At 46.2% G+C, this 25,298-nt stretch overlaps 1 protein-coding gene across 2 annotated transcripts in view; it reads left to right on the plus strand.

The window, feature by feature from the left end:
- ARMH4 (armadillo like helical domain containing 4) overlaps nucleotides 1-24,551 on the plus strand; it is a 94,307-nt gene extending 69,756 nt beyond the window's left edge. For both annotated transcript variants that reach the window (XM_077820591.1, XM_077820592.1), the window contains exons 5-7: nucleotides 15,521-15,552; nucleotides 23,983-24,117; nucleotides 24,341-24,551. In XM_077820591.1, the coding sequence (XP_077676717.1) occupies nucleotides 15,521-15,552; nucleotides 23,983-24,117; nucleotides 24,341-24,409 (236 nt within the window). In that variant the 3' untranslated portion in view covers nucleotides 24,410-24,551. The remainder of the gene's footprint in view (nucleotides 1-15,520; nucleotides 15,553-23,982; nucleotides 24,118-24,340) is intronic.
- The last annotated feature ends 747 nt before the right edge of the window (nucleotides 24,552-25,298 follow it).

Here is a 25,298-nt window from a genome sequence, read left to right on the forward strand (position 1 = left end):
CCCTAATTGTGTAGTTCCGTACCTTTGCATGTTTGGATTTCTTTTGGCTCTAATCTTAATTTCCTGGGTTTGTAATGCTTATTTTAGGGGATAATGACAATATTCCTGTACTCTCTTTTATTCTTACATCTTAAGAATGCTGATGAATACTCAACTTTAACTCTATTTTAATGTCTTCATCTCCAAACAAAACAAGTAGGAATGAACCTAGTTGGCAGGTTTCTCTTAACATCACAAAAGCAGCAAGTCTGTAGGAGGAATTGAAAAGAGGAAAGGGCATCATCTTTCTCAATCAGCTCATGAAGGCTTTTCCATGCACATAGGTTGTGGGGGGCAGGGAAGAGAATCTCAAAGCTCAGAGAGGTTGTGGAAGAAGCAGACAGATGGGGTGACTAGTCTGACATCATATGTGGGGCAGTGGTGTAGCTAGGAATGGAAATTTGGATGGGCCCCAACTTTTGTGTGGATGGGCAATGACAGACTGTGCCATCCACTGGCCATGCCGTCTGGCTGTGCAGCCTGGCCAGGGCGGGGAGCGCTGATCCTTTCGGCTTCACCATGACTCTGCAACGGCAGAAGAGAGGAAGCCGTTGCCTCATTGCGGGGTATGGGCTGCTGCCCTTCAGCTGCGGACACGTGTCTCCTGCAGGCCATACGGCCCCTGTGGAGGGTTGGCTCCGGCTGCACTGCGGGGCATGAACAGGGGCTTGCCTGTGCACGCAGCTTGGCCCGGACTCTTTACTGAGTTGCCCAGCAAAGTGCATCCCCCCCTCGCAGCGCTGCAAGGAGACCAGCCTCACCGTTGCCACTGGCTGTGCAGGAGATGAGCCATGCAGCGATGCCGGTGGCCAGTGGGCAGCCCCCGAGCACCTGCCAGCTCAGCTTCTCCCCCGATGCCACGCCCTCTTCCTAGCCCTGGTGCCCCCAGACACAGGGCTTCACCTGCCGAGCTGGGCATGCGCATGGGGCGGCTCAGAAAATGGCAAGGCAGAACGGAGCGTAGCTTTCTCAAGGGTGGGCACATAGCTCTGTCCTGGATTTCAGGTCCCTGAGTGACGCTCCGGGCCGCTGTGCCAGCCCTACACCCCTGCTCAGATTTGGGTGGGTCAGGATGCCACCCAAGCCCACCTGTGGCTACGCCCCTGATGTGGAGTGGGCACTGGGCCATGTCATGAGAATACACGTAGATAAGTAGGGTGGGGCACAGTTTAGTAGAGTCCTGAAGGTGATGAGAAACTTGACCTTAATCTCATGGAGAAGGCAGTGCCAGCAGGAGGACTGATGTGGTCAGATAATAGGCTAGGAAGGTGGTCTTAGCTGCTGCTTGCTGTATGAACTGGAGGAGGAAAGAGCAGGACTTAAATAGATTCTGTAGCTTCTTGATCTTACGCCAGGTCTACACTACAAACTTGCAGTGGTATAACTACATCGCTCAGGGGTGTGAAAAATCCATAATCCTGAGCGACGTCTGTCATAAATATAAAGGGAAGGGTAAACCCCTTTGAAATCCCTCCTGGCCAGGGGAAAGCTCCTCTCACCTGTAAAGGGTTAAGAAGCTAAAGGTAACCTCGCTGGCACCTGACCAAAATGACCAATGAGGAGACAAGATACTTTCAAAAGCTGGGAGGAGGGAGAGAAACAAAGGGTCTGTGTCTGTCTATATGCTGGTCTTGGCCAGGGATAGACCAGGAATGGAGTCTTAGAACTTTTAGTAAGTAATCTAGCTAGGTATGTGTTAGATTATGATTTCTTCAAATGGCTGAGAAAAGAATTGTGCTGAATAGAATAACTATTTCTGTCTGTGTATCTTTTTTGTAACTTAAGGTTTTGCCTAGAGGGGTTCTCTATGTTTCTGAAGCTAATTACCCTGTAAGATATCTACCATCCTGATTTTACAGGGGGGATTTCTTTATTTCTATTTACTTCTATTTTTATTAAAAGTCTTCTTGTAAGAAAACTGAATGCTTTTTCATTGTTCTCAGATCCAAGGGTCTGGGTCTGTAGTCACCTAGGCAAATTGGTGAGGCTTTTTACCAAACCTTGTCCAGGAAGTGGGGTGCAAGGTTTTGGGAAGTATTTTGGGGGGAAAGATGTTTCCAAACAGCCCTTCCCCAGTAACCAGTATTAGTTTGGTGGTGGTAGCGGCCAATCCAAGGACGACGGGTGGAATATTTTGTACCTTGGGGAAGTTTTGACCTAAGCTGGTAAAGATAAGCTTAGGAGGTTTTTCATGCAGGTCCCCACATCTGTACCCTAGAGTTCAGAGTGGGGGAGGAACCTTGACAACGTCGTTATCCCCACCTGACAGCGCCGTGTCAACAGGAGAGCTTCTCCCACCGAGTAGCGACCGCCTTACAGGGAGGTGGAGTCACTGCACTGATGGGGGAAGTGCTCCAATCAGTGCAGTAAAGCGCTTCACTAAAGCACCACAGTGGCACAGCTGCAGCGGGGTATTCTTCCTTCCCGGAGTCCTGCACTTAGGACGGAAGAATCCCAGGCACTGCTACAAGCTGGGGACCGACTGGCTAAGCATCAGTTCTGCGGAAAAGGACCTGGGCATTACAGTGGTCGAGAAGCTGGATATGAGTCAGCAGTGTGCCCTTGTTGCCAAGAAGGCCAACGGCATGTTGGGCTGTATTAGTAGGAGCGTTGCCAGCAGATCAAGGGAAGTGATCATTCCCCTCTATTTGGCACTGGTGAGGCCACACCTGGAGTATTGTGTCCAGTTTTGGTCCTCCCACTACAGAAGGGATGTGGACAAATTGGAGAGAGTCCAGCGGAGGGCAATGAAAATGATAAGGGGGCTGGGGCACATGATTTACGAGGAGAGGCTGAGGGAACTGGGGTTATTTAGTCTGCAGAAGAGGATAGTGAGGGGGGATTTGATAGCAGCCTTCAACTACCTGAAGGGAGGGTTCCAAAGAGGATGGAGCTTGGCTGTTCTCAGTGGTAGAAGATGACAGAACAAGGAGTAATGGTCTCAGGTTATAGTTGGGGAGGTCTAGGTTGGATATTATGAAAAACTATTTCACTAGAAAGGTGGTGAAGCACTGGAATGGGTTTTTAAGGCCCAGCTTGACAAAGTCCTGGCTGGGATGATTTAGTTGGGGTTGGTCCTGCTTTGAGCAGGGGATTGGACTAGATGACCTCTTGAGGTCTTTTCCAACCCTAATATTCTATGATTCTGTGACAAGCCCTTAGATAATTTATGGTCCCCATCACCTCAGTATCGGAACACCTCACTGTCTTTTCTCTCCGAAGGCCCCCATGAGGCAAGGCAGTGTTGTGAGCCCCATTTGACACACAGGGAAGTGAGGCAGAAACAGGTTGAGTGACTTGCCCAGGTCACTCAGGAAGTCTGTGGCATAGTAGGGAATAGACACCAGTCTCTGGCTAACCCACCCTAACCATTAGACCACACTCTGTCTCTGGAGAGTTTGATGGGAAATGAAGACTTGGATGAGAGTTCTAGCTATGTGGCCAGAGGAAAGTTTGGCTCTCTAACAGTTAATAAAAATGGTATTGTTCAGATGTCTGTAAATATTAGTTTGGTTAATTAGAAGCTCACACAGCAGACATTTGTCTGAAAACTTAAACGATAACCATCAATTTGACATTTGTCTGTTCATCCAACCGTTCAGCTCTGGTTTAATTGGGTATGGAGGGAAATAAACTTATAATTATCATCCAGTGAAAATATTTTTCTGTGCGGATTTCTTAAAACATGCTGCCTCCTAGCAAAATACCATTTTCTCTGTTGTTTATTTGTCTGATTAAGTACATTTTCATTTTTTGAAGGAAATTGATTTGACACAGCATCTTGCCATTAACTTGTCAGAGCTGAGCAGATGAAGAGAGAAGCATTTTTTTAAAATTGTCCTCTATAGTCTCATAAAAACAAGTCATTTGTGTCCGAGAAAGAGGTGATATCTGTAATGTAATAGGACAGATCCTTTTGTGTCTCTGGATTAGTTTAAAATAATCTTTTTGATTTTCAGCCTTTAAATATTCCTCTTTTGTTGGGAGCAAATAATATATTTTGAGATTTGTGTATGGCTCTGTGTATAGAAGCGGAGGATGGGTGGGTGGGTTTGGAAGAAACAACTCTAGTAAATTACACAGTTTTGTGTGTATAACAGAGATTTAAGAGATGCATTAAAGACCACTAATAACCAGTTTTCTAACTGCAGACAAAGGCACTTTTACACTTGCTTTGGGGATACGATGTCTCAGCTGTAGTAAATTGTGAATTATAAACTTAATGGGGGCAGGCTCTCTCATTCTGGCTAGAAGGGGAAAATCATTTTGAATGACCAGTACATCTAAACATTTTACACTTTGGTTTGCTTAGACCTCTGCTGGCCAATATTCTCTTGGGTTCCTTGTGCTCCCCCATCTGTCTGTCTCCATCTGTTGTCTCTTGTCTTATCCTTGGTCCCTGCTCCAAAGAGCTTACAATCTATCTTTTTATTCTGTGTCTGTACAGTGCCCAGCACAAAGTGATCCTGGACCACAACCCAGGCTCCTAGGTGCTATGGCAATACAAATAATTAATAATACAAACAAATTAAGTGGTCTTCAGAGTTGCAGCTTCATTTCTGTACCACAGGATTGTTTCCCATCCAAATTCATATTGATGTGAATTGCAGTTAATGGCAATGGTTAGAACAAAATATTCTGATCTCCTAAAAGTATATAGTTAACGAGCAGTTTACTGAATTCTGAGAACAGTAACCAGTGTGCACTTCTTCCTGCATATTTCATGTAAAAAACTATAGATGTGACTATTGGTATAACAGCTTAATTGCAAGCTGCAAGTACTCTGGGTAAAAAAAAAAAAATTATCTTTACATATTACTGTAGTGCATAGAGGTTCCAGCCCAAGATAGGGGACATGTGCTAGGTGCTGTATACTACACATGTAGCTACATGCTGCAGTGAAAGGTATTCTGCACCCTTCCATAATGTGTCAAAGGAAGTATTATTATTCCTGTTTTACAGATAGAGAATGGAGGCACACAGAGAGTAAGTGACTCACCCAAGATCACATAGGAAATCTGTGGCAGAGTCAGGCTTCTGAGTCCCATTCCAGTTCCTTAAGACCATCCTTCACTCGTCTGTCCTCAAAGTCATTGTGTTTATGCTCATTAGCATTAAGAAGATTACATAGCTCTTGTCCAGTGCCAAGCTTTGCATTGTCCATCCTTTTCCTGGGATGAACCATACTGCAAAGTAAAGTTGATAATGGTCTGTTCGAGTGATGCAGCTAGAGGGCAACATGTTGTACAGCCCAGAGCCTCGAAAGTCTGCCTAGAGGGAGCTGCAAATGAAGAATTGCTTTAGTTCCTTTGGGCCAGTTTTCATGGTGCAAGGGACTGGCAAAGGGGTGTGAGGCCTTTCACATCTAGGCCACATTGTAAAATTCCAGAGTCATTATCTCATAGCTTTTTGATGGTTGCCTTTATTAAATGAGTCATGGTTCAGTCCAGCTCTGATCAGATGGGTGTCTACATTTAAGAACCCGCTTCCCCCATCATAACTGGTGCTAGTTGGCACCTTAGTTGGCAGTCTTGGCAGAGAGGCCAAAGGTGTGAATGGGCTAGGGTTGCCAATTTTGGTTGGATATATTCCTGGAGGCTTCATTGCATAGCAGCCTTTAATTAAAGATTAATCTTTAATTCCTGGAGACTCCAGGACAATCCCAAAGTGTTGGCAACCCTATAATGGCCTTGTAGGTGTATCTCACCCTACTCCTGGAGAAGACTTACCGCTTTGCACGCTAACCTTTCACTCCCCCATTTTTGGGCAGCCAAGTGCTTTCTTTGAGGCAGATGATTATCCCAGAATGCACTTTAGCAATTTCACCCTTGAGGAAAGCGTAGCGCTGCTTGCAGCCCTGTACAAGCATTTTCTAATTCCAAACAAATATCTTTTCAGCTTCTGTCTGGAAGTCTGGCAGCTTGGTGGATTTCCCTAGCCAAAGTCTTCTGGGAACTTTTTAAATGGGGGCACAGTATCAGTGGGCACAAAACTGAACTATAGAAACAAACCTCATGACAAAAGCCTGGTTCAGCCAGACCCCATGATACCATCGGGTCTGGCTTGTGGACTTTATACCTATCTCAGGGGGAGAGATGCCAGCCCAGTATCAGACAGAGCTTAGGAAGTCAGTATGTTCCTGCAGAATTTCTGAGGTCTGCCAGAGGAGTGCTGTGAGGCTTAAAAGCTACCTGGAGAGTTCCTGGAGGGGTACTCTTCAAACCCTAACACTTCAGTACCTCCTATGCACTGCAGGGCTTTACCCTAAGTTAGGGGGGAAGGGTTAAGAAATTCCACAGGATTGCAGGAGTAGCTGGTGGCAGGGACAGCCTGCAGAATGTAGGAGCTCTGAGTCCACTGATCAGTGAGTGAGTAGGGAAGTAAAGTGTGACACGCCTGAATGTGAAACGACTGGGCATGACTCAGAGCTGTCACCATGCATAGCTAACAACATTTTGTATTGTCAGGATCTTAAGACTTCAGCCTCTGTGCTTTCTGCCTGAGCTCCATTTTTAGGGTTTTTTGCCTGATGCCCTAATTCATCAGAACCTGGGTGTTTTTAAACTTTAAAAATCTTTGGATGCCTCTGACTATTGATATTCAGCTGGGAAAATGAAGGAGCTGATCGTATGTCAGTCCCTGAAGCGATGCCTCTTCCATTTTGTTTCATCTACTTCAGGAAGAAAAAGGGGGGTTGCGTATTTGAACCCACAGAGGACTCAGTCCTGCCGTCCTATCCCAGGCAGAAATCTTATTAATTTCAGTGTTGGGTTTGAGTAAGGGCTGCAGGGTTGGACCCTAAACGACCTTTACCTATGGGTTGTATTGAATCTTTCAGAACTCTTGGTTTTGACACTATCTGCTACGATGGCTTGGGGGTATATACCTGGAGTTTTGATGCTAGACTTTCAACACTGGCCTTTAAGATTGTGGCTGAGTGTTATTGATGTGTGGGACTTGCATGCACATTTAATTGTCAATGAAAAGCTTGTGAATAGAATTTCAGGTGTTGGTTTTGAAATCGTGGCCATGTATAATAATCAGGGGTATAACTTGTCTGTCCTATGGCTGTAAAAATATAGTTATTTGGAGATGGCAAATGTAAAAAATTAAAAATGATAGAACAAGCACATTGTCACTTTGGTTTCTATGCTATGTAAAGCATCAGGGGCACGTGAATGATGGAGAAGACTTCTGTTGCTGTGAGAGCCGGAATCAATTATTTATTAATCTTCACCAGAAGGTAACATCCTCGGATGGGAAATGCATTTTCTTAGTTGGGGAGGGGAGAGGAGGAAGGGAAAGTGAACAGAAACATTAGTCTTTTTCTCATTGCGTTGGAGTGGATAATTAGGTAATTACAGTTATTACAATTATTAAAAGTGGACAAAGCAGGAAGCCCAGAGGAGTTACTTTCCAGAATTCTGAAGGGAGCAGCGAGGGAAGCCGGAAAAAGCCTTTGACAAAGCAATTTGACAGTTCACTGTGGATGGAGTTAATACTGGAGGTCTGGGGTGTGGCCAATGTACTGCTACTCAGCTTTGGGATAACACAGAGGAGGGTTCATGAAACTAGGTCAGTGACTCTGAGTTCATTTGGATGTGGAAAGTATTGGGAACAGTGAGAAACATGATTAAGGGCCACATATGAGGATTCAGGGGAGGAAATTATAATTAATGTGCTTAGGTTATTTTTTGTTTTCCTTGGAAGGGTCCTTCAGGCCTCTGTCTGAGCCTTACTTTACCCCACTTTAACCCTACCCTCCAGGCCGTATATTGCAGTCATCATCTTTTCTGGCAGAATGAGGCTGGGTAAGACTTTTCAGACTGTCATTCTCCACAGTTGGTGATAGCCATTGACGAATGTGAAGTACCCGTTTTCCAGAGCTTGTGTGCATTGCTTACCCATTCAGAGAGTTAGGCTGAGGTCCTTGCCCAGCATGGAACTGGAACTTAGACTTTCTTCTGGCTCCTAGGTTTGCAAATTACACCTACTTAGACACAGGAGTTCAGCCAGTGTAATTATGACCAAGGGAGTGTGTAAGAGGAGCTAACATCGACCACCAAACATGTCACTTCTGAATATGGTCTGTTACCTTTAAAGCATCCATTCTAGAAAGGAAGAATGGACAGTACTGCCTCAGTTTGCTGGTATAGAATTCATTGCCTCTCTTTGGACACACACCAGAATTTAAAATTGACCCTGATTGATAGAGCAGGATCATGTCAGTAGTTCTTAATCGTTAGCACTAATGAATGGTGTAGGGTACCAGCTGCAGTATGCACTCTGGCTTAGGAAGAAAGGTGACTGAGCTGTAGTTCAGACTGTCTGCAGATGTGGTCAGTCGTTCAAACATCTTTTATTCTTTTGGTACAGAACTTTCAGTATTGGCACCTTCCATTGAATAATTCATGTGGGATGTATGTTGCCAGAGAGTTTTTGCAAAAACTAAATCAGAGGTAGCTTCCAAAGCTCCTTTTCTCCTCTGTGTTGTAAATCATATCTAATCTCTCCTGTCTATAAAGAGAGGCAATCCAAATATGCGTGACTTTAGATCAGTGACGTCTTTATCAGAGCTAAGTCTGTTTCAGTGGAGTTATCAAGGTTCTTATCTTTCCCAAAGCTTGTTACATTTTTATTAGAATCAACAGAACAAGGCTTTCAATCTGTAGTATTTGTCTGGCCCACATCTCCATAGTATCTGAGCACTTCACAATTCATAATGTATTTACCCTCGCAGCATCCCTGTGAAGTATTGCTATTATTCCCATTGTACAGATGGGAAACCAAGGCACAGAGAGATTAAATGACTTGCCCAAGGTCACAAAGGAAGGCTGTCGTGGAACAGGGGATCCAACCCAGGTCTCCCAAGTCCTAGGCTTATGCCCTAACCACTGGATGACCATCTGTGTGAAAACTGTGTGTACCTTATAAGCAGTGGACAAAAGCATCTGCAAATATTTGTTCGTGCAAACAAATTTTGATTCAGTGTTGTTCGTGACACTTCATATGCTTATTGGGTCAAGTTCATCCATGCAGCAGGCCAGCAGAAGACTAATGTGTTGCCATGTCCCACTTATACCTTCAAAATAAGCCTTGAAAGTGGAATTTTAGTTGTGTCTAGGCCTTGAACATGGGGAAATTTCACTTTCTGCATATTTTCAAGTGCCCTGACTTTACTAGCACGAATACTGGTGAGATGTGAATGATTAGCTTGAATGAGCAAATATTTGTGAAAAACCCAGTTTTGAAATTCTCACTGTGTTGATCAGACATAAGTTACTCACAGTTCTGCTCCCTGATTGGATGGCTTGCCATATATTACTAACCCACACTGCTCAAACTGTGACTATTGCAGTCATGCGTGCAAGTCAAAATCCATGCTTTCTTGGGTAGTTACCTTAGTTACACATAAGTTACATATGTTATTTAAATGACAGTTGCATGAAATACATTATATAAATTACAGTGAAACTTATAGATTATGCCTGGAATTTTCAACAAATCTCAGTGCTGGCCAACTCTACTCCCGCTGAAGTCAATGGTTCAGACTCCACATTGAGTTTGGATAACACTGTGAGCTTCTGATAATCCCTCACTTGCATGTTTAGTTCTAGTATGCTCAGTTTGAGCAAGCTAAAGACAAAGAATTATTCAGTGCAGAAATTTGTAAATGCAATCCATCGAAATGTTGCAATCTGTTCAGACATTTTGGGAGCAGGAATAAGACAAAACTAGTTTAATAAATTGTCAGAAATTATTTGCTAATCTCTAAAAGATTTAAATGACAGTCACTAGAGTTCTCAAGGTAGATTTCATTTTCATGTGAAGATATTATCTTTAAGGTTCCCCTTTCAAGATCAGGACAGAATACTAATATTTTATGAATAATTACATATAATAGAGGCTATATTCACATACTTAATCAATGGTAGCTAAACAAACTGCACCTGCTGTAAGAACAGTTTATCCAGTTATCAATCTTACTTTCCATATTTGTATATTCAAAATAATTGGACAGTACATGCTTTTTTTAATCACAACAGTTCTGTCATTTTCCCCTTTAGTGCTAAAATTAGTTTTATGTGTTGGCTCACAATAAAATCAATACTTTGTAATTCACCATAATCCACAAGTTAATGAGCTAGGAAATTATTTTGAAAATCCCAGTCAGTGAAAGGGCAAGGATAACAAGCGTTGTTAATGTAATAGCAAATAAACTGTCCTAGAGCATCGCCATATGCTGTTCAGTTCAAAAACTCTGCGCACGCTGGTGGATGTCATGGTCTCCAGAGTCTGAAGTCAGCTCATCTACATGGACCTGTAGAGGCCTTTTGCTGGGCCACTTTATTATTCATTAGTAACTTGAGCACATACTTAAATACATTGCTGAACTGGGGCCTATTTTAGCAACAGATGGTCAGTGCATAAGGCAAATAGTGGTCCATGTCTCAACGTACGTCTGTCCTAGAAGACATGCTCGTATTGTTTTGAAGAGTGAGAGACTGAAGCAAGCGTTAATAGTCTTTGAAAGTAGGGATTAGACTGTTACATGATCCTCTCCCCAGTGAAAGTATCAGCCTCCTATATAAGAATTGTTACAAATATTCTTACATTAATTGCTGCTTTAGAGATGCTCAATTGTTCTTTTACAAGGAAGTAGGTCATTCTATTCATGAGATTCCTACTGCAATGTAATTATTGTGAAAAACAGATAACAAATGGGTTTTGTGCTTAACTTGAGTTAAGGCAAATTTAGTATAATTAAAGCTCTAACAAGCTATATTTATGTGTATATATCTACGACTTCCAGCTAAATCTTCAAAATGTGCATTGAATTTTATTTTGGACCTACAGCCATTCCAATACAAGTTTGAGAATTCATTAGACTCTTACTGCATCTAGCATAGGAAACTGGAATGGAAAAATAATAGCTTAGTTAATTAAGAAGCTTGGTTCTTTTATTACTGTATGCAACTTTTAGCAGAATTCACTTGAAGATTTGCCATATTTTTTTCCCAATATTTTTGTTTTCTAAATAGAATTTTCCCATGCGATGGCGTGTGTCAGATATCACCTGCTTTCTTTCATTTTCTGCTCACTGAAATATAATGAGGTGTCACGGGGTCACTCCTCACAGTGGCTTGGCAGTCCACAGCCGGGCCACTCGTGCCCACTACTCTGGGCCATGGCCAGTAGCTTCCTGCTGCATCTTCCTTCCTGCTCACTATCTCTATTCCCTAGGCCACTTCCCTGCAGCCTCAGTTTCTTCTGCTCCTGCCCCCAGCCCCTTTGCTCTCTTCCCAGGGCCTCAAGCCTGTAAGTCCAGGTAGCACGACAGGAGCTAGCTCCCTGGGTCCCTGCTAGCACCTGTCCTTCCCCAGGTGCTGGTCTCGCTGTCGCCCCCTAGAAAGCCAGTCTTCTCCCTAGGGCTGCCTGCAGCAAACTAACCCCCTCTGGTCTGCAGCTTCCTTTTGTATGGGCTGATTGGGTGCTGATTGGCTGGTGCAGCCACCGCCCTAAATGTCTGCAGCCACCACCCTAATTGACTGTTTCCCCTGCAGCCACTCCTTTGGCTGCCTGCTGCTCAGCCTCCCTAGGCTGGTTTTAACACTCTCAGGGCTAGTGCGGGGCACTTGAGGCAGTAGAGTAGTATTTCTCCTTGACATGCAAGTGAAAGTTACACTTTAGTTTTACATGGAGTAGCACAATGCGGGGAGCATAGAGCTATGTTTTTCTCTCCATATTTCCTTTGCTTAACCTAATATTCAAAAGGGAATCCAATTCAAAGCCAGCACTTCTTAAATGCTGTTGAAGACCCATGAAAGGGGTTGGAGAAGAAGGCATCTGTGTGTGGGGGGTGTGTGTGTGTAAGTCACAGAGTGTATCTGCTTCTGCTCCAGCCCACTGGCATAAGTTAGAACAGTTCAGTTAGATACTGTATATGCCTCTTCCTGATCTAAACAACAGTGTGACTATGTACTTGTTGATTGCCACATTTCTTCCATGGCTGTGTTTCAAAGTGTGTGTGAGAGACTTTGTACACTGTATTTGTTTAGGTATGGAAGGTGCTATGTTAACATAAGAAATTACTGATTATTGAAGGGAGACTATCCAAATTGATCCAAACCTTTAAAAGTGGCTTAGTTTAGGTTAGTAATCATGAGAGGGTTTGGCCTGGATCTTATTTCTTCCCACCCAGTTTGTCTATCCCTATTTTTTAATCTGACAGATTTAAAGCCCATTCACTCCTGCCCCGCATTGCTATACCCTCTCACCCACCCATGTAGGCCTTGCACAAACAATGAAAGAAAACAGAACTTAACAATGGACTAAGCATCAATTCCTATGCTAGTAAATGTTAGTAAACAAGGCTGCAGCTGCAAAGTTATCACACATGACCCTTAATATTTCTTGATCTACTACCTGCAGGTTATTTACAAGGCCACTTGTGAATTTCATGCTTTGTCCATTGTTAACCTCCGTTTTGTTACTTCTGTTTTCTTTGTTAATGCAAGGCGTATAACCCATAACATTCTGATGCTCTAAGCCGCCTTAGATTGTCTGGTAAAAGGGCTTTCAGTGGCACTTTTTTAATATGCCAACAGGCAGACTCTCATACTGCAAGTGAAATCCTTGAAGTGATGCCCTGTAGGGAGGTATCCTTTATAAATCAGGTATCTCTCCATAATGGAAATGTGTCAGATTACATTTGGGATCTACTGTAGCTTGGGGAAAGTATTACCTGAATGAACACTCATCCATCCAAAATTATGGACAGATCTAATCTCTTCCACAGTGAAAAGTGGATCCTTGACTACTGTTTAAAACGTAATCATTGGACATTGATAAAAGAACTGGTTTTCACTAGTCCACTGCCTCTTACGTATGAGAGAAACATCCATATAAAACGATGGCAGATGTCCCAAAGGCTAAGCATTTTGTCTTCAATGCCCTAAGGCTGAATCTAGCATTACCAGTAGAATTAATAAATGGTGCTCCCACTGTTAATCATTTTCAGCTCTTTGAGATTATCTTGATGTTTAAGTCCATAGTGCATGACACGAAGCAGGGTTTAATTCTTTGATATGACATGAATTATCTTAACTCTGAAACTCTCAGCTGGTGATAGCATGAACCTGCAATGCATTTGTAACTAAACCAGAAATCCCTTGGGAGGATACTCCCAGTTCCAATAAAGTCCCATGACTGACCTAACGAAGCCCCGGACTGGTGTATTGCTCCCCGTGGGACTGCATGTACTCCATTCCACAGGAAAATCGCAAATCCAGCCGCCATAGCAATGAACCTGCAAGGGGACAGCTCATCTAGGAGTCACCAAACAGACCAGTGCTGATGCAGCACCTTGGAGAGCTCCTTGGATGTCCCTTAGCCACACAGCAGTATAAGTCTGCAAAGTCTTTTGAGTCCTCTCACCAGCACACAGCATTCCTGCGGCTGCTAGTTCAGCGCCTTCAGTGGTAGCAAGAGCAGACTGTGTAGTGTAGAATGTTCACCGGTGGCCACAGGTGTTTTAACCACCATGTCTTCTAGGCTTACTCCGAGCAATGGTAAGAAATACGGTGCTGAATGCACCAGTAGCTGGTCTCCGCTCGTGCTCCCACCTTTTCTGTGATCAGTAGAATTGAACTAGTGGGTACAACAGTGGGAAACATTGTGGGAGAGGGAAGGAGACTGGAGCAGGCCCCTTCCCTAAGGGGCCACATTTTAAGAGCTGTGTGCAACCAGATAGTCCCACATCACCCTGCATGACCTTCCTGTAATTGGGTAGAAACAGGGAATTATCTCGTTTGTGCATGGACAGATGACTTGCACTTGCAAATGTGAGCAGCTGGCTCAGAAAATAGCTTCCCATTAGTCTGATAGGTGGGTCTTTGGTGAATCCAACCTTCCTGGGGCTGAGACTTGAACTGGGGGCACTAGGGTCCGAAATCAGTATCTCTGCTATTTCAGCCGAAGGCAAGTATCTAACTCATGTCACTAGTGGCTGCATCCATATCTGCTTTGCAGGTTTCTTGTCACAAGAGGGCACAGCAACCTCCATTTGTTGCCAGTTAACATGCCAGGAGCACAATTTCAGTCCAGTAGAAATCTGAAGAAACTTCTCTACGGTGTCTTGAATTAAGTCAGTCACAGAAGCAATTCAGTAGCCAGAGGACTGGTGCTGAGCACTCGTCATGCATCTCACACGTTCCTTCTACAGCAGTTCTGCAGTATTGATGAGTTTCTCCGCAGTCCCTAGATAGGAGGGGATTTCTTTTTTTTGTAACGGGGACCTGGAGTAGAGACTAGCTGATGTGAGCATCTTAAAGGCAGGATAAAACTAGTGAACAGGCATAACAGACCTTTCAGAGAGACTGTTTTCAACATGTGCTTTTCAAACATGGATTTTCCTGTATTGTCAGAAGGCAGGGCCACTTTTGTTTGCCACGGGTGGCCAGAACTGTGACTTTGACTTGCCTCTGTTTTTGAATGACTCTCTTGGTTATTTATAAATAATTAATAATGACTTGTGTAGCACTGGAAACATACACAACACTTTGCAAAATCTTACAGAGTAAGACACACTTCCTACTCTGCAGACTCTTCAATCTAAGGGACAAATTGTGCCCTTTCTCCTTTGTGGATATGTGCAGAGTTGTAGGGGCTAAGCAAATTTCTCCAAGGCAGATGCCAGCAGACTGCCTCAGGGACTGCTTGAGGGAACATGCTGAACAGTGCTCCTGAAACCAGCTGGTGAAAGGTGTAGCGTATGTCCCTTCCAGCACCAGAGGCCAGCAGGTGGGCAGTGGGGACGCAGACCTGGCTTCCCTCTCACCGCAGTACTCAGGGGATGCTAGGTCAACATCCTGCCTTGATCACACGTAGCTGGAGTAAGAAGACCCTTGAAATGCTCTCCCATCCTAGTTCACCCACTCTGGACAAGCCAGAATGCAGCCCTATGCATAAAAGCTATCTGTGAACCCAATGGGAAAAGGAGTTTTCAGTCTCCAAGATAAACATACCCTTTTACAGAGAAAAGAATCCTTCTGAATGGGAGAGTTCAACAGAAGCAGACAGTCATACTGCCTGGCGAATCTACAATTGACCACTCACCACCAGATTTTTCTCCCTTGCAAACTCTATACACATGCTGGGAACTGCTGGGATGAGGGAACCGATCGTGGAACATTCATCTTCGTCTTCTTTTCTTTTTCCCTCTTGAGACCAGTGGTGCCCGGATCATGCAAAACGATGCCAGTTCATCTCCCATCAAGCGGAATTTGTTAAAGTTTCTTTTCTGGCTGATTTGCTGCATTCTGTCTACTTAATAACTGAGAAAATATGAAACCTAATGAAAATGTTACCCATCTGTCAAGTTTACTGTGGCTATTTGTAAACAGCATTGTTACTTATGTTATATTAATTAGATACAAATTATGACTGCAATTCATATATTTTTCTCTTCCTTATTTTTTAGTGAGAAGCTGGATGGAAAAGCTAAAAGATAAGGTAGGAAGCTCTTTATTTCCCTTGATTGATTTTAAAGACAATTAAATTTGGACTTTTGGAAAAAAGAAGTCTAGACCGGTGAAGTTATTTTGGGGAAGTTCTATGATCGGGCTGGATAGCTTCTCATCTCTCTCCTTCCATCTCCTGGTTGGTGAGAGGGAGGGAGCATTTCTCTTTCCATTCCCAGCTGCTGGAAAGGCTGACATTTTTTTTTCTCCCTCTTTCCTTCTTGTCTCCCTGGAGGCCTGGGACGGGATCGCAGTAGGTCTGCTCTGTGGGAGTGGCACGCCTGTGCCCTAGTGCTGTTTGCTCTACCTAAGACTGAGATGACGTACCCCCACGAACATGCACCTCTAAAGCACAGGGCGAGTGTGACTGTTCTAGGACACAATCTATGATAGTGTATGTTCCCCTGTCCTAGTGCAGCACCCTTCCTTAATACCACTCGTGTGCCTGTTCTAAACCCCTGTCCTTCTGATTGCTGCCCTGCCTTCCTCCCCTCTCCTTTCAGGCCTCACCTCAGCAGTGAATCCCTCTCCCAGCACAGTGTAAGGGTGCATCTTTACTGTGTATACACTGTAATTAGACACCCGCGGCTGGCCAGTGCCGGCTGACTCAAGCTCACGGGGCTCAGGCTTTGGGGCTGTTTCATCGCAGCGTAGACGTTCGGGCCTGGGCTGCAGGCAGAGCTCTGGAACCCACCCACCTCAGAGCGCGCGAGAGAGTGTGCGTGAGAGAGCGAGAGGGTGTGAGAGAGAGAGCCTGCGCGCGTGCGAGCGAGAGAGCGAGAGGGTGCGCGCGCAAGAGAGAGCCTGCGTGCGTGCGAGCGAGTGAGAGAGAGCACATGCATGCGAGAGAGAGACGAGAGGGCGCGGGCGTGTGAGCAAGAGAGTGCATGTGAGAGAGGGAGCATGCGAGGGCGCATGTGTGAGACAGCGAGAGAGAGAGCGTGAGAGAGACCAAGAGAGCATGCGCGGGTGTGAGAGCGCGCGAGAGAGCATGCATGCGTGTGAGAGAGTGTGCAAGAGAGAGCGTGCATGCGAGGGAGAGCGTGCATACATGCGTGCGAGAGAGAGCGAGTGTGCATGCGTGCGAGAGAGTGTGCAAGAGAGAGCGTGCATGCGAGGGAGAGCGTGCATACATGCGTGCGAGAGAGAGCGAGTGTGCATGCGTGCGAGAGAGCGTGCAAGAGAGAGCGTGCATGCGAGGGAGAGCGTGCATACATGCGTGCGAGAGAGAGCGAGTGTGCATGCGTGTGAGAGAGCGTGCAAGAGAGAGCGTGCATGCGAGGGAGAGCGTGCGTACATGCGTGCGAGAGAGAGCGAGTGTGCATGCGTGTGAGAGAGCGTGCAAGAGAGAGCGTGCATGCGAGGGAGAGCGTGCATACATGCGTGCGAGAGAGAGCGAGTGTGCATGCGTGTGAGAGAGCGTGCAAGAGAGAGCGTGCATGCGAGGGAGAGCGTGCATACATGCGTGCGAGAGAGAGCGAGTGTGCATGCGTGCGAGAGAGAGAGCACGTGCGCCATGCGGCGGCTGCTGGCTCGATGTTCAAGAGGAGCTGCAACCGCCCAGAAAAGCCAAGAGGAGGTTGTGGGGGCAACGAAAGCACCAGTGTTCTGTTCACTTCCCTGGGGAGTTATCGGTGGACTCAAGGAGGACCTGTTGCACCAACCGCAGGGTGGGACTCAAACAGCTTCTCAGACATTGCCTAGGGAGAAATACAAATTTTGTAATGTTGTGAAGCTACTGCAATGTTATTTCATTGACAACAAAGAAATGGAAACCAAAGAAGAATAAATCAGGTGGCCCCTGAGCTTGGAAACACATTTTTGTGACTCACTAGGGCTTAGAACCCCTTTTGGCAAGACCAGAACGAAAGCTCTCAGGGCCTGGACCAATGATCAGAAGGGGAAAATAACACTGATCCCAGCAGTTCCACTCACCCCCACCCAGCACCGCCTACCAGAACCTGAGCCCATCAATATAATGGGGGAGAAGGGATCAGGATAGCAGTTTTCCTGGAATGGCGTGTGTGAGGGGATTAGGGTGAGTTTCTACCCCTCCTGTGTTGAGGTGCTTGTCTGCCTGTACTAGGGAGGAGGTCCAGTGTGGGGGCTTTTAGCAAAGCATCTTAGCCTAGGACTCAGCCAGCCCACCCCAAAAGTCTCAAGATGCGAGGGAGGGAGAAAACCATCTTCATGAGGAAAACAAAGACCAAGATTAAGTGTCCTGAGTAGCATGCATGCAAATGTGTCGCCTGCTAATGCCAAAGCTACCCCAGTACATTGCACTGACTTGGTGTCATTTTTCTTCTCACTGAGTGTATATCTTTCATTTTGCTCCTCCTGGCACTTCCCTCTTTCCCTCTCCAGCTTTTTCCTTTCCCTGTTGCAAATGCCTGTGCACTCTGCAATTTCAAATTGGAATTGCTCTGTTCTTTCTAATATCGATTGAGCCTGTTGCAGGCTGGTGCCGTATTTCATTGCTGTGCCCCAACCCAGGCTTTACTGCCGTTGTTCCAGTGTAAAAAAAATAATCTGTTAGCGTCCACATTATGGAGGGATTTGCCTCAGATTCACAGACATCCCAGGGGATGGGAATTATACTGGGCTGATTTTTTTTTCATGCTACTTTATATTATCTAGTAACACTTTGTTCCAGTTCAAAAAAATAAACACCCCAACATAAAATGCTAAATAAAACTACGCACTCAACCTCTTGTATCCTTTTTCCGATTGAGACTCCTAGTAAGATTTAGGCTTAATATTTTCTCTTCTCTGCTCAGGATTGCACTCGGACTAGTATACGGCAAAATTCTGGCCACCTGAACCCCTTACTGCCTCCTGTCCCAATTCTCCACCAGCCCATCTGACCTCTGATGGCTCAGGTCCTGTGCCGAAGGGAGTATGCCGTGGTTCTGCGAGAACGCTGTGTGAACCGCTTTGGGAGGCAGGGAGTGCATGTAAACGAGCCATCCATGCAATCCTGTCTTTGGGCTCCATTCAGGGGCTGTGGAAATGCCACAGGGGATGGTCAGATAAGGGGTCACTAAACTGATGTCCCCTTTCTTCTTCGGTTTTGGGGGGGTTAGGGATCATGGGAGTGTCTTCCCCCTCTTCCAAATGTCATGAGGGGGGTTCTTTGCCCCAGTTAGCTCTATCCCACGTGCAGCCAGCATGTAGAGTGATGCCCGTGTGGCCTCTTTAAAGTCCTATGTTGTTGACCCTTCCAAGCCCTGTGGAGTCAGGCAGGCCCTACTCCCTGCCAAACATCACCTTCATGGGAGCAGTCAGGTTCCGCCCCCAGGGCTGGGTGCAGAGAAGTGGCTACACAGCCGCCCGGGAAGTGGGGTTTCCCACTGAGTATACATGCAGTACTCCACGGGCTAGGGTGTGAGGTAGTAGGGCCAGGATTTAGCCCATACTGCAGGCATTTGGATACAGGACCCTGACACAATTGCATGAGGAAGCTCTAGAAAGGAGCACAGATTTGCTAGGGTTGTGGCTGACTAGAGAATCAAGATTCGGACACAGAACAAACACAGCTTTCTGGATTGGAAACCATGCCTGGGCTAATGCTAACAGCAAGCATTTCAACCTCCCCTCGTGGTCTGCACTCACAGCAAAGTTCCAGGAATAGAAATGCCCATAGTGTATTAATTAGGTCACACAATTAAGGCACCTTAATTAACTCTGAAATTTAGCCATTCAACTGTATTCTTCCGAACCTCCTTTTGCAGTAACTTTCCTTTTGAGGGAGGCTACGCTTTCAAAAAATGCACTTGCAGCATGCGGTAATGTGCCATTAAACACACAGTGAATGCAAACAAACGGCAAACACATTCCTCAGGCCTTGGGATACAGGGATAAAGCTGTTACTATGGGAAGAGCCATTCCTGTACCAGACAGACAAGGTGGGTGAGGTAATATCTTTTGTTGGACCCTCACCCACTTTGTCTCTAATGTCCTGGGACCAACAAGGCTACAGTCCTGTAACAGCTCAAAGAGAGCCATGATATTAACAGGGGTTTATGATGTGGACAGTGTATAAATCAGCTCTCACTAACAACTTCTTTCGCAGGGGAAAGTATGCGTTTTCATTCTCCAGATTAAAATCCAAAGGCAATGCGTGCCAAATAGCATTTTTCCACTTAGCGGTTTATGGAAGAAAAGCAATTATGGTTAAGAAGCATGTGTCAGATTCTTCTAGCTCAGGGGTGGGCAAACTTTTTGGCCCGAGGGCCACATCTGGGTATGGAAATTGTATGGCGGGCCATGAAGGCTCAAGAAATTGGGCGTTGGGGTGCGGGATGGGGTGAGGGCTCCGGCTGGGGCGTGGGCTCTGGGGTGGGGCCAGAAATGAGGAGTCAGGATGCGGGAGGGGGCTCTGGACTGAGGCAGGGGGTTGGGATGTGGGGGTGGGGGGTGAGGGCTCCGGCTGGGGGTGTGAGCTCTGGGGTGGGGCTGGGGATGAGGGGTCAGGAGTGCAAGAGGGTGCTCCGGGCTGGGACTGAGGGAGTTCAGCTTGTGGGAGGGTGCTCCGGGCTGGGGCAAGGGGTTGGGGTGCGGGAGGGGGTCAGGGGTGCAGGCTCTGGGCGGCGCTTACCTCAAGCAGCTCCCAGAAGCAGCGCCATGTCCCCCCCCCCGGCTCCTACGTGGACCCACGGCCAGGCAGCTCTGTGCGCTGCCCTGTCCACAGGCGCCACCCTGCAGCTCCCATTGGCCATAGTTCCTGGCCAGTGGGAGCTGCGGGGGCAGTGCTTGGGGCAGGGGCAGTGTGCAGAGCCCCCTGGCTGCCCCTACGCATAGGAGCCGGAGAGGGGACATGCTGCTGCTTCTGGGAGCAGCACGGAGTTGGGCAAGCCCCTGACCACACTCCCCAGCTGGAACACTGGAGCAGGGCAAGCCCCGGACCCCGCTCCCCGGCGGAAGCTCGAGGGCCGGATTAAAATGTCTGGAGGGCTGGATGCGGCCCCTGGGCTGTAGTTTGCCCACCTCTGTTCGAGCCTGAGACTCCCTCAGCTGAATGTGTATGATTGCAAATGAATGAGGACCAAAACTAAAAGGCCCCCATTTTCAGCAGGCCTCTGAATTGTGCATGTATCCATCTGCATGTGTCAAAACCATTTTGGACACTTACACTTGCATTTGTGTGTGCATATATGGAAGGGTAAGGACCTGACTGACTCAGCTGTGTGTGCAATGCCAGAGCTGTTTGTACGTGCAAATTTTGGGTGCACCCAAACCGTAGGAGCACTAAAAATGTGGGTTAATTTTCATTTAAAACAGTAAAATGTAAAACAACACACATTTTTTAAAAAGTGTTTTTGTAAATCTAGCAGTTATTTCCAAAATATTCATTTTTTTTTTTTGGTTACTGGCCATTTCCCAGATTATAAACTGCCAGGCAATGCAAATTTGCTTATAATCAGTAGCGAATTTAAATCAGGTTATCCTAGCTGCATTTCTCACAGCGGGTGTTCTTTTCTTGGCTGAGTTACATGTCGCGTCTCAGCTGTGATAACAGCATTCCCTTAGTTTTACTGTACTGCCCACTTAAATTATGCAGCAGGAAAGTCACCCATCCTTACAGACAGGCAGAGTAATTTGGCTTTGTGCATGGAATCAAGCGGGAGCGGGATAGAGTTGGGCATTTACCGTCTTTCCCCAATCTGTGGGCACAGTCGTACAACTCCTCTCCAGCCACTATGTCAGCTGCTGGGCTGGAATAGCATCCCTCTGGGCAGGAAATCTTGGGCCACTGGGTCAGTTTAAACCTAGGTCCTGTTGCTGCCCTGTTACCATGTCCACAGCACCTCCGTCCTCCTGGGCCTATCTGAAGCTAGTACAGAGACCTCCTCTGGGGTCTGGGCAAAATTTTTCAGCCAAAACATTGTACTGGTGGAAACAGCCGATCCAGGTTGAGCAGAATATTGAGCAAATTTGTGCTGATTTTGGTGATTTATTTCAGTTGGGGGAAGAAAATCGTGAGTTTTTGTTTTGACACTTTTGATCTAAAGCAACTTTTTCTTTCAAAATTACCTTCAATTTTATTTTTAAAACAGGGCAGGGAGACTTGAAATCAAAACGAAACACTCTAGTTGAAGCGTTTTGTCCTGACCTTTTCAATTGCCCTAAATTTTAATAATGTTCAATTTTGGGTTGACCTGAAACAATTCCCCCTCCCCCAGAATTTCCAGCAAAGTGAAATATCCATTGTTTGCCCAGCTTTAGTAGGCATTGCAGAGACTCCCTGCCAATGCCAGTGTGGCCCCCGTCTACGTGGTGTCCTCCTTATTACAGAATGGAGAGCTTGTATTTAACAGCCTAATTATTTCTATGTAGGTATTAGCCCAGCAATGAGAGCCTGCACCAAGCCAGTGTGTCCTGTTCTCTGCAGTCCAGAACCCCGCCTTCCAAAATGGAGGATGACCATTGTTCTCTGCAGCCATATGTTTGCACAGTGACAGACACTATGCACACACGTGTGTACTCACATCCCCCGACATCCTTGTACAACAGCTATTCCTCATGCCCACACATGTGTGCACACCGGCGCAGACCCAGCCTAGCGTATAGAATCACAGAATATCAGGGTTGGAAGGGACCTCAGGAGGTCATCTAGTCCCACCCCCTGCTCAAAGCAGGACCAGTCTCCAACTAAGTGGGACAGAAGGCCTTTGAGTGGAGGGTGACGTTAGCCCTGGCTGAGTGGGACTTCAGTTTCAAAGAATGCATTTTAAGCACACAGCAGCGCACAATTAACCACGCACCAGGGAGTGCAAAGAAATGGCCGTGATTCCATAAGAGAACTGAAGCTCCTGGCCAATTGTTCCCTACCCTGAGCTCACGTAAGCCCAGGCCCCTTTATTTCTGTGCTCTGATTTAGGCACACCTCATGTCAGGGGTGTGGTGTTCAACATGCAATGGGCCTGTTGACGTGCCCGTCTAGGCACACAATTAGTTATAGGCCTACAACCCAGGCTTTTTTCTCTCCCCCACGGTCCCCTGTTAACAGTGACACTGCACCACCTGCCCACAGCATTTGCAATCCAGTGCCTCATTTATTTCCTTTCTGAAGAGTACAGAACGGTGGTAACTGTTGTCAAATCCTTTGTTATTCAGTGTCCCTGTGCAGCCTTTGGAGCACAGCTGGTCACAGGCTGGGAGTGAGCGAAGAGTCATTCCAACTCTAAACCCCAGCCAGCCTTAAACAGGCAAAGGGGCAAATTCACCCTGACGTACACAGGTAACTCCAGTGATGTCAGTGGAGTTGCAGCCACATATGACAGTGGTGACTTCAACCCAGAGTTTTTAATGGAACTTGACCCTTTACACCAGGGCTGGCCGGCCTGCGGCTCCGGAGCCCCGTGCGGCTCTTCAGAAGTTAACATGCGGCTCCTCGTCTAGGCACCAGCTCCGGGGCTGGAGCTACAAGCGCCAACTTTCCAATGTGCGGGGGGTGCTCACGGCTCAACCCCTGGCTCTGCCACAGGCCTGACCCCACTCCACCCCTTCCCACCCCCCTCCCCAGAGCCTGCCATGCCCTCGCTCCTCCCCCGCCCCCGAGCCTCCTGCACCCCACGAAACAGCTGATCAGGTGGTGCGAGGAGGGAGAGGGAGGTGCTGATCGGCAGGGCTGCTGGTGGGCGGGAGGCACTGGGAGCAGGGCAGGGGAGCTGATGGGGGGCTGCTGACATATTACTGTGGCTCTTTGGCGATGTACATTGGTAAATTCTGGCTCCTTCTCAGGTCCAGGTTGGCCACCCCTGCTTTAGAAGTTTGGCTCAGGCAGGGATTTAAAACATGGGAGGGAGTTGATGTTGTCTGAAACTCATTTAGTCTGTGCCTAATCTTCAGATCCTATAGTGCTGAGCGCAGTACAAACACCTCAATAGGCCAGGTATCGTGCAAAGAGCCTCATCTTAGGCTATATAGCAAATTATCTTGCTTTCACTAAAAATTGATGTGGGGGGCAGATTATCCCACCTCTGCCTTCTGCAGCATTCTTACACCCTCCTCTGAAGCAGCTGGCTCTGGTTACTATTAGAGTCAGGAACTGGAGAAGATCTCAGGTCTGATCTAGTCTGTCAGCTCCTATGTTCTTATGCGAAAGCTGAGGCTGATAAATGTGTATACCTGAAGGCTAGACAATTTATATTGTTGCATCTCCATGCATTTTAAAAGGGATAATGATACCTCTCCTATAAAGTATTTGGAGAGCTACTGATGAAAAGCATGATATAAGAGCAAGGTGGTGTTATAAATAATTCTGAGCCCTTCCCACTTTTTCAAGGGTGTTTGGTTGTGTTTGGGAACATACTGTAAAATAAAGCATAGAAATACACTGCAGTCTTACGCTAGTGGAGAAAGGACCATCTTGAATTGCTTGCCTCTTTAGTATTGCTGTGATTGTCTCCTTTTCATGTAGGCGGGATACATGTCTGGGATGCTGGTTCCTGTGGGGGTTGGAATAGCTGGAGCCCTGTTTATCCTGGGAGCGCTCTACAGCATTAAGATCATGAATCGCCGAAGGAGAAACGGCTCCAAAAGGCATAAAAGAAAGGTACAGCAAATGTAAAGAAAACCCAGATCTGCTCTCCTGACCACTCTCCTGTTCCCATTTGTGGTTCATAAAGTAGATACAAGCTAATTGTGGAGCATCATTGTGTGTTTGGGTTGAAATGGACCACTGTTCTAGATTATATTAATTATAGTGGGGGAGGGGCGGGTGAAGGAATTGAAAGGTTTTGCCCATGTAATTGACTCTAAGCTTTTCTTTTCCTTAGCAGAGGGAATTTAACAGCATGCAAGATCGAGTAATGCTCTTAGCTGATAGCTCTGAAGATGAATTTTGAACCCGACTGCAGAGCCGTTGTGATATCCAGTGACTTTTTCGGGGGCAAGGGGAGAGGAGGGAGCAAAAGGAAGGCATTTGTGCTGCATCACTGCTATCAGCCACCATGTGCCACTGTGTAGTGGTTTTTACATCCTGGCAAAACAGGCATGCTGTATTCTAAATGTAATGCGCAATGATGTTTGTTTTTATACAGTAGTGAGATTACACATTCACACAGTGCTCCTCATTGAAATGCAGAATACGTGTTGTTACAGCTGGAGCTGATTCTAATGGATGGCGACTTTGTGTTGATCACAGTGTAATGTTTTTGTTCCAGCTGATGGTAACTAATCATAATTATTGCTGTCACCTAATTTCAGGATGGAAACCTTCACCGAGAATGACTTCTGTCCAATTAGTTAACTGTAAATGTTATATTACCGGAGCTAGAGTTTGTCAATGCTAAAATTAGCTGTTCTGCTTAATTAACAAACTACACACTTGAACCACCTCCCTTGTCAACAGGGAGATGCCCAAGTACAGTCCAATTATGGACATAATAATAGGCTCATTTGTACGTTCCTTGCCCCAATTTCCCTTGTTCTTTTAAAAAATCCTCCTTTTAACTGTGTTCCATGTTTAGGGAAAACATATGGAAATGGCAACAAAACATGATTCCCAGCCTAAATATTCAGTGCAGTTTTCACCAGCATTATAACAGCACAACAAATGCCACCACACGCACATTGACAAATGCTAAGATGCTCTTTGCATGAATCTCTTAGCTTTTATTCAGTGTGCCGTTGGAATATCAAGCAGGCAAAAGAAATGGAAAAGCAGGCTGGAGCGTTTGCATCTTAAGGGGCTTGTCTGATTATTTGTTTGGTGTGGTTCACCTATCATGCAGA

Source organism: Eretmochelys imbricata, chromosome 6 (genome assembly GCF_965152235.1).
Source record: "Eretmochelys imbricata isolate rEreImb1 chromosome 6, rEreImb1.hap1, whole genome shotgun sequence".
Lineage (NCBI taxonomy): Eukaryota > Metazoa > Chordata > Testudines > Cheloniidae > Eretmochelys > Eretmochelys imbricata.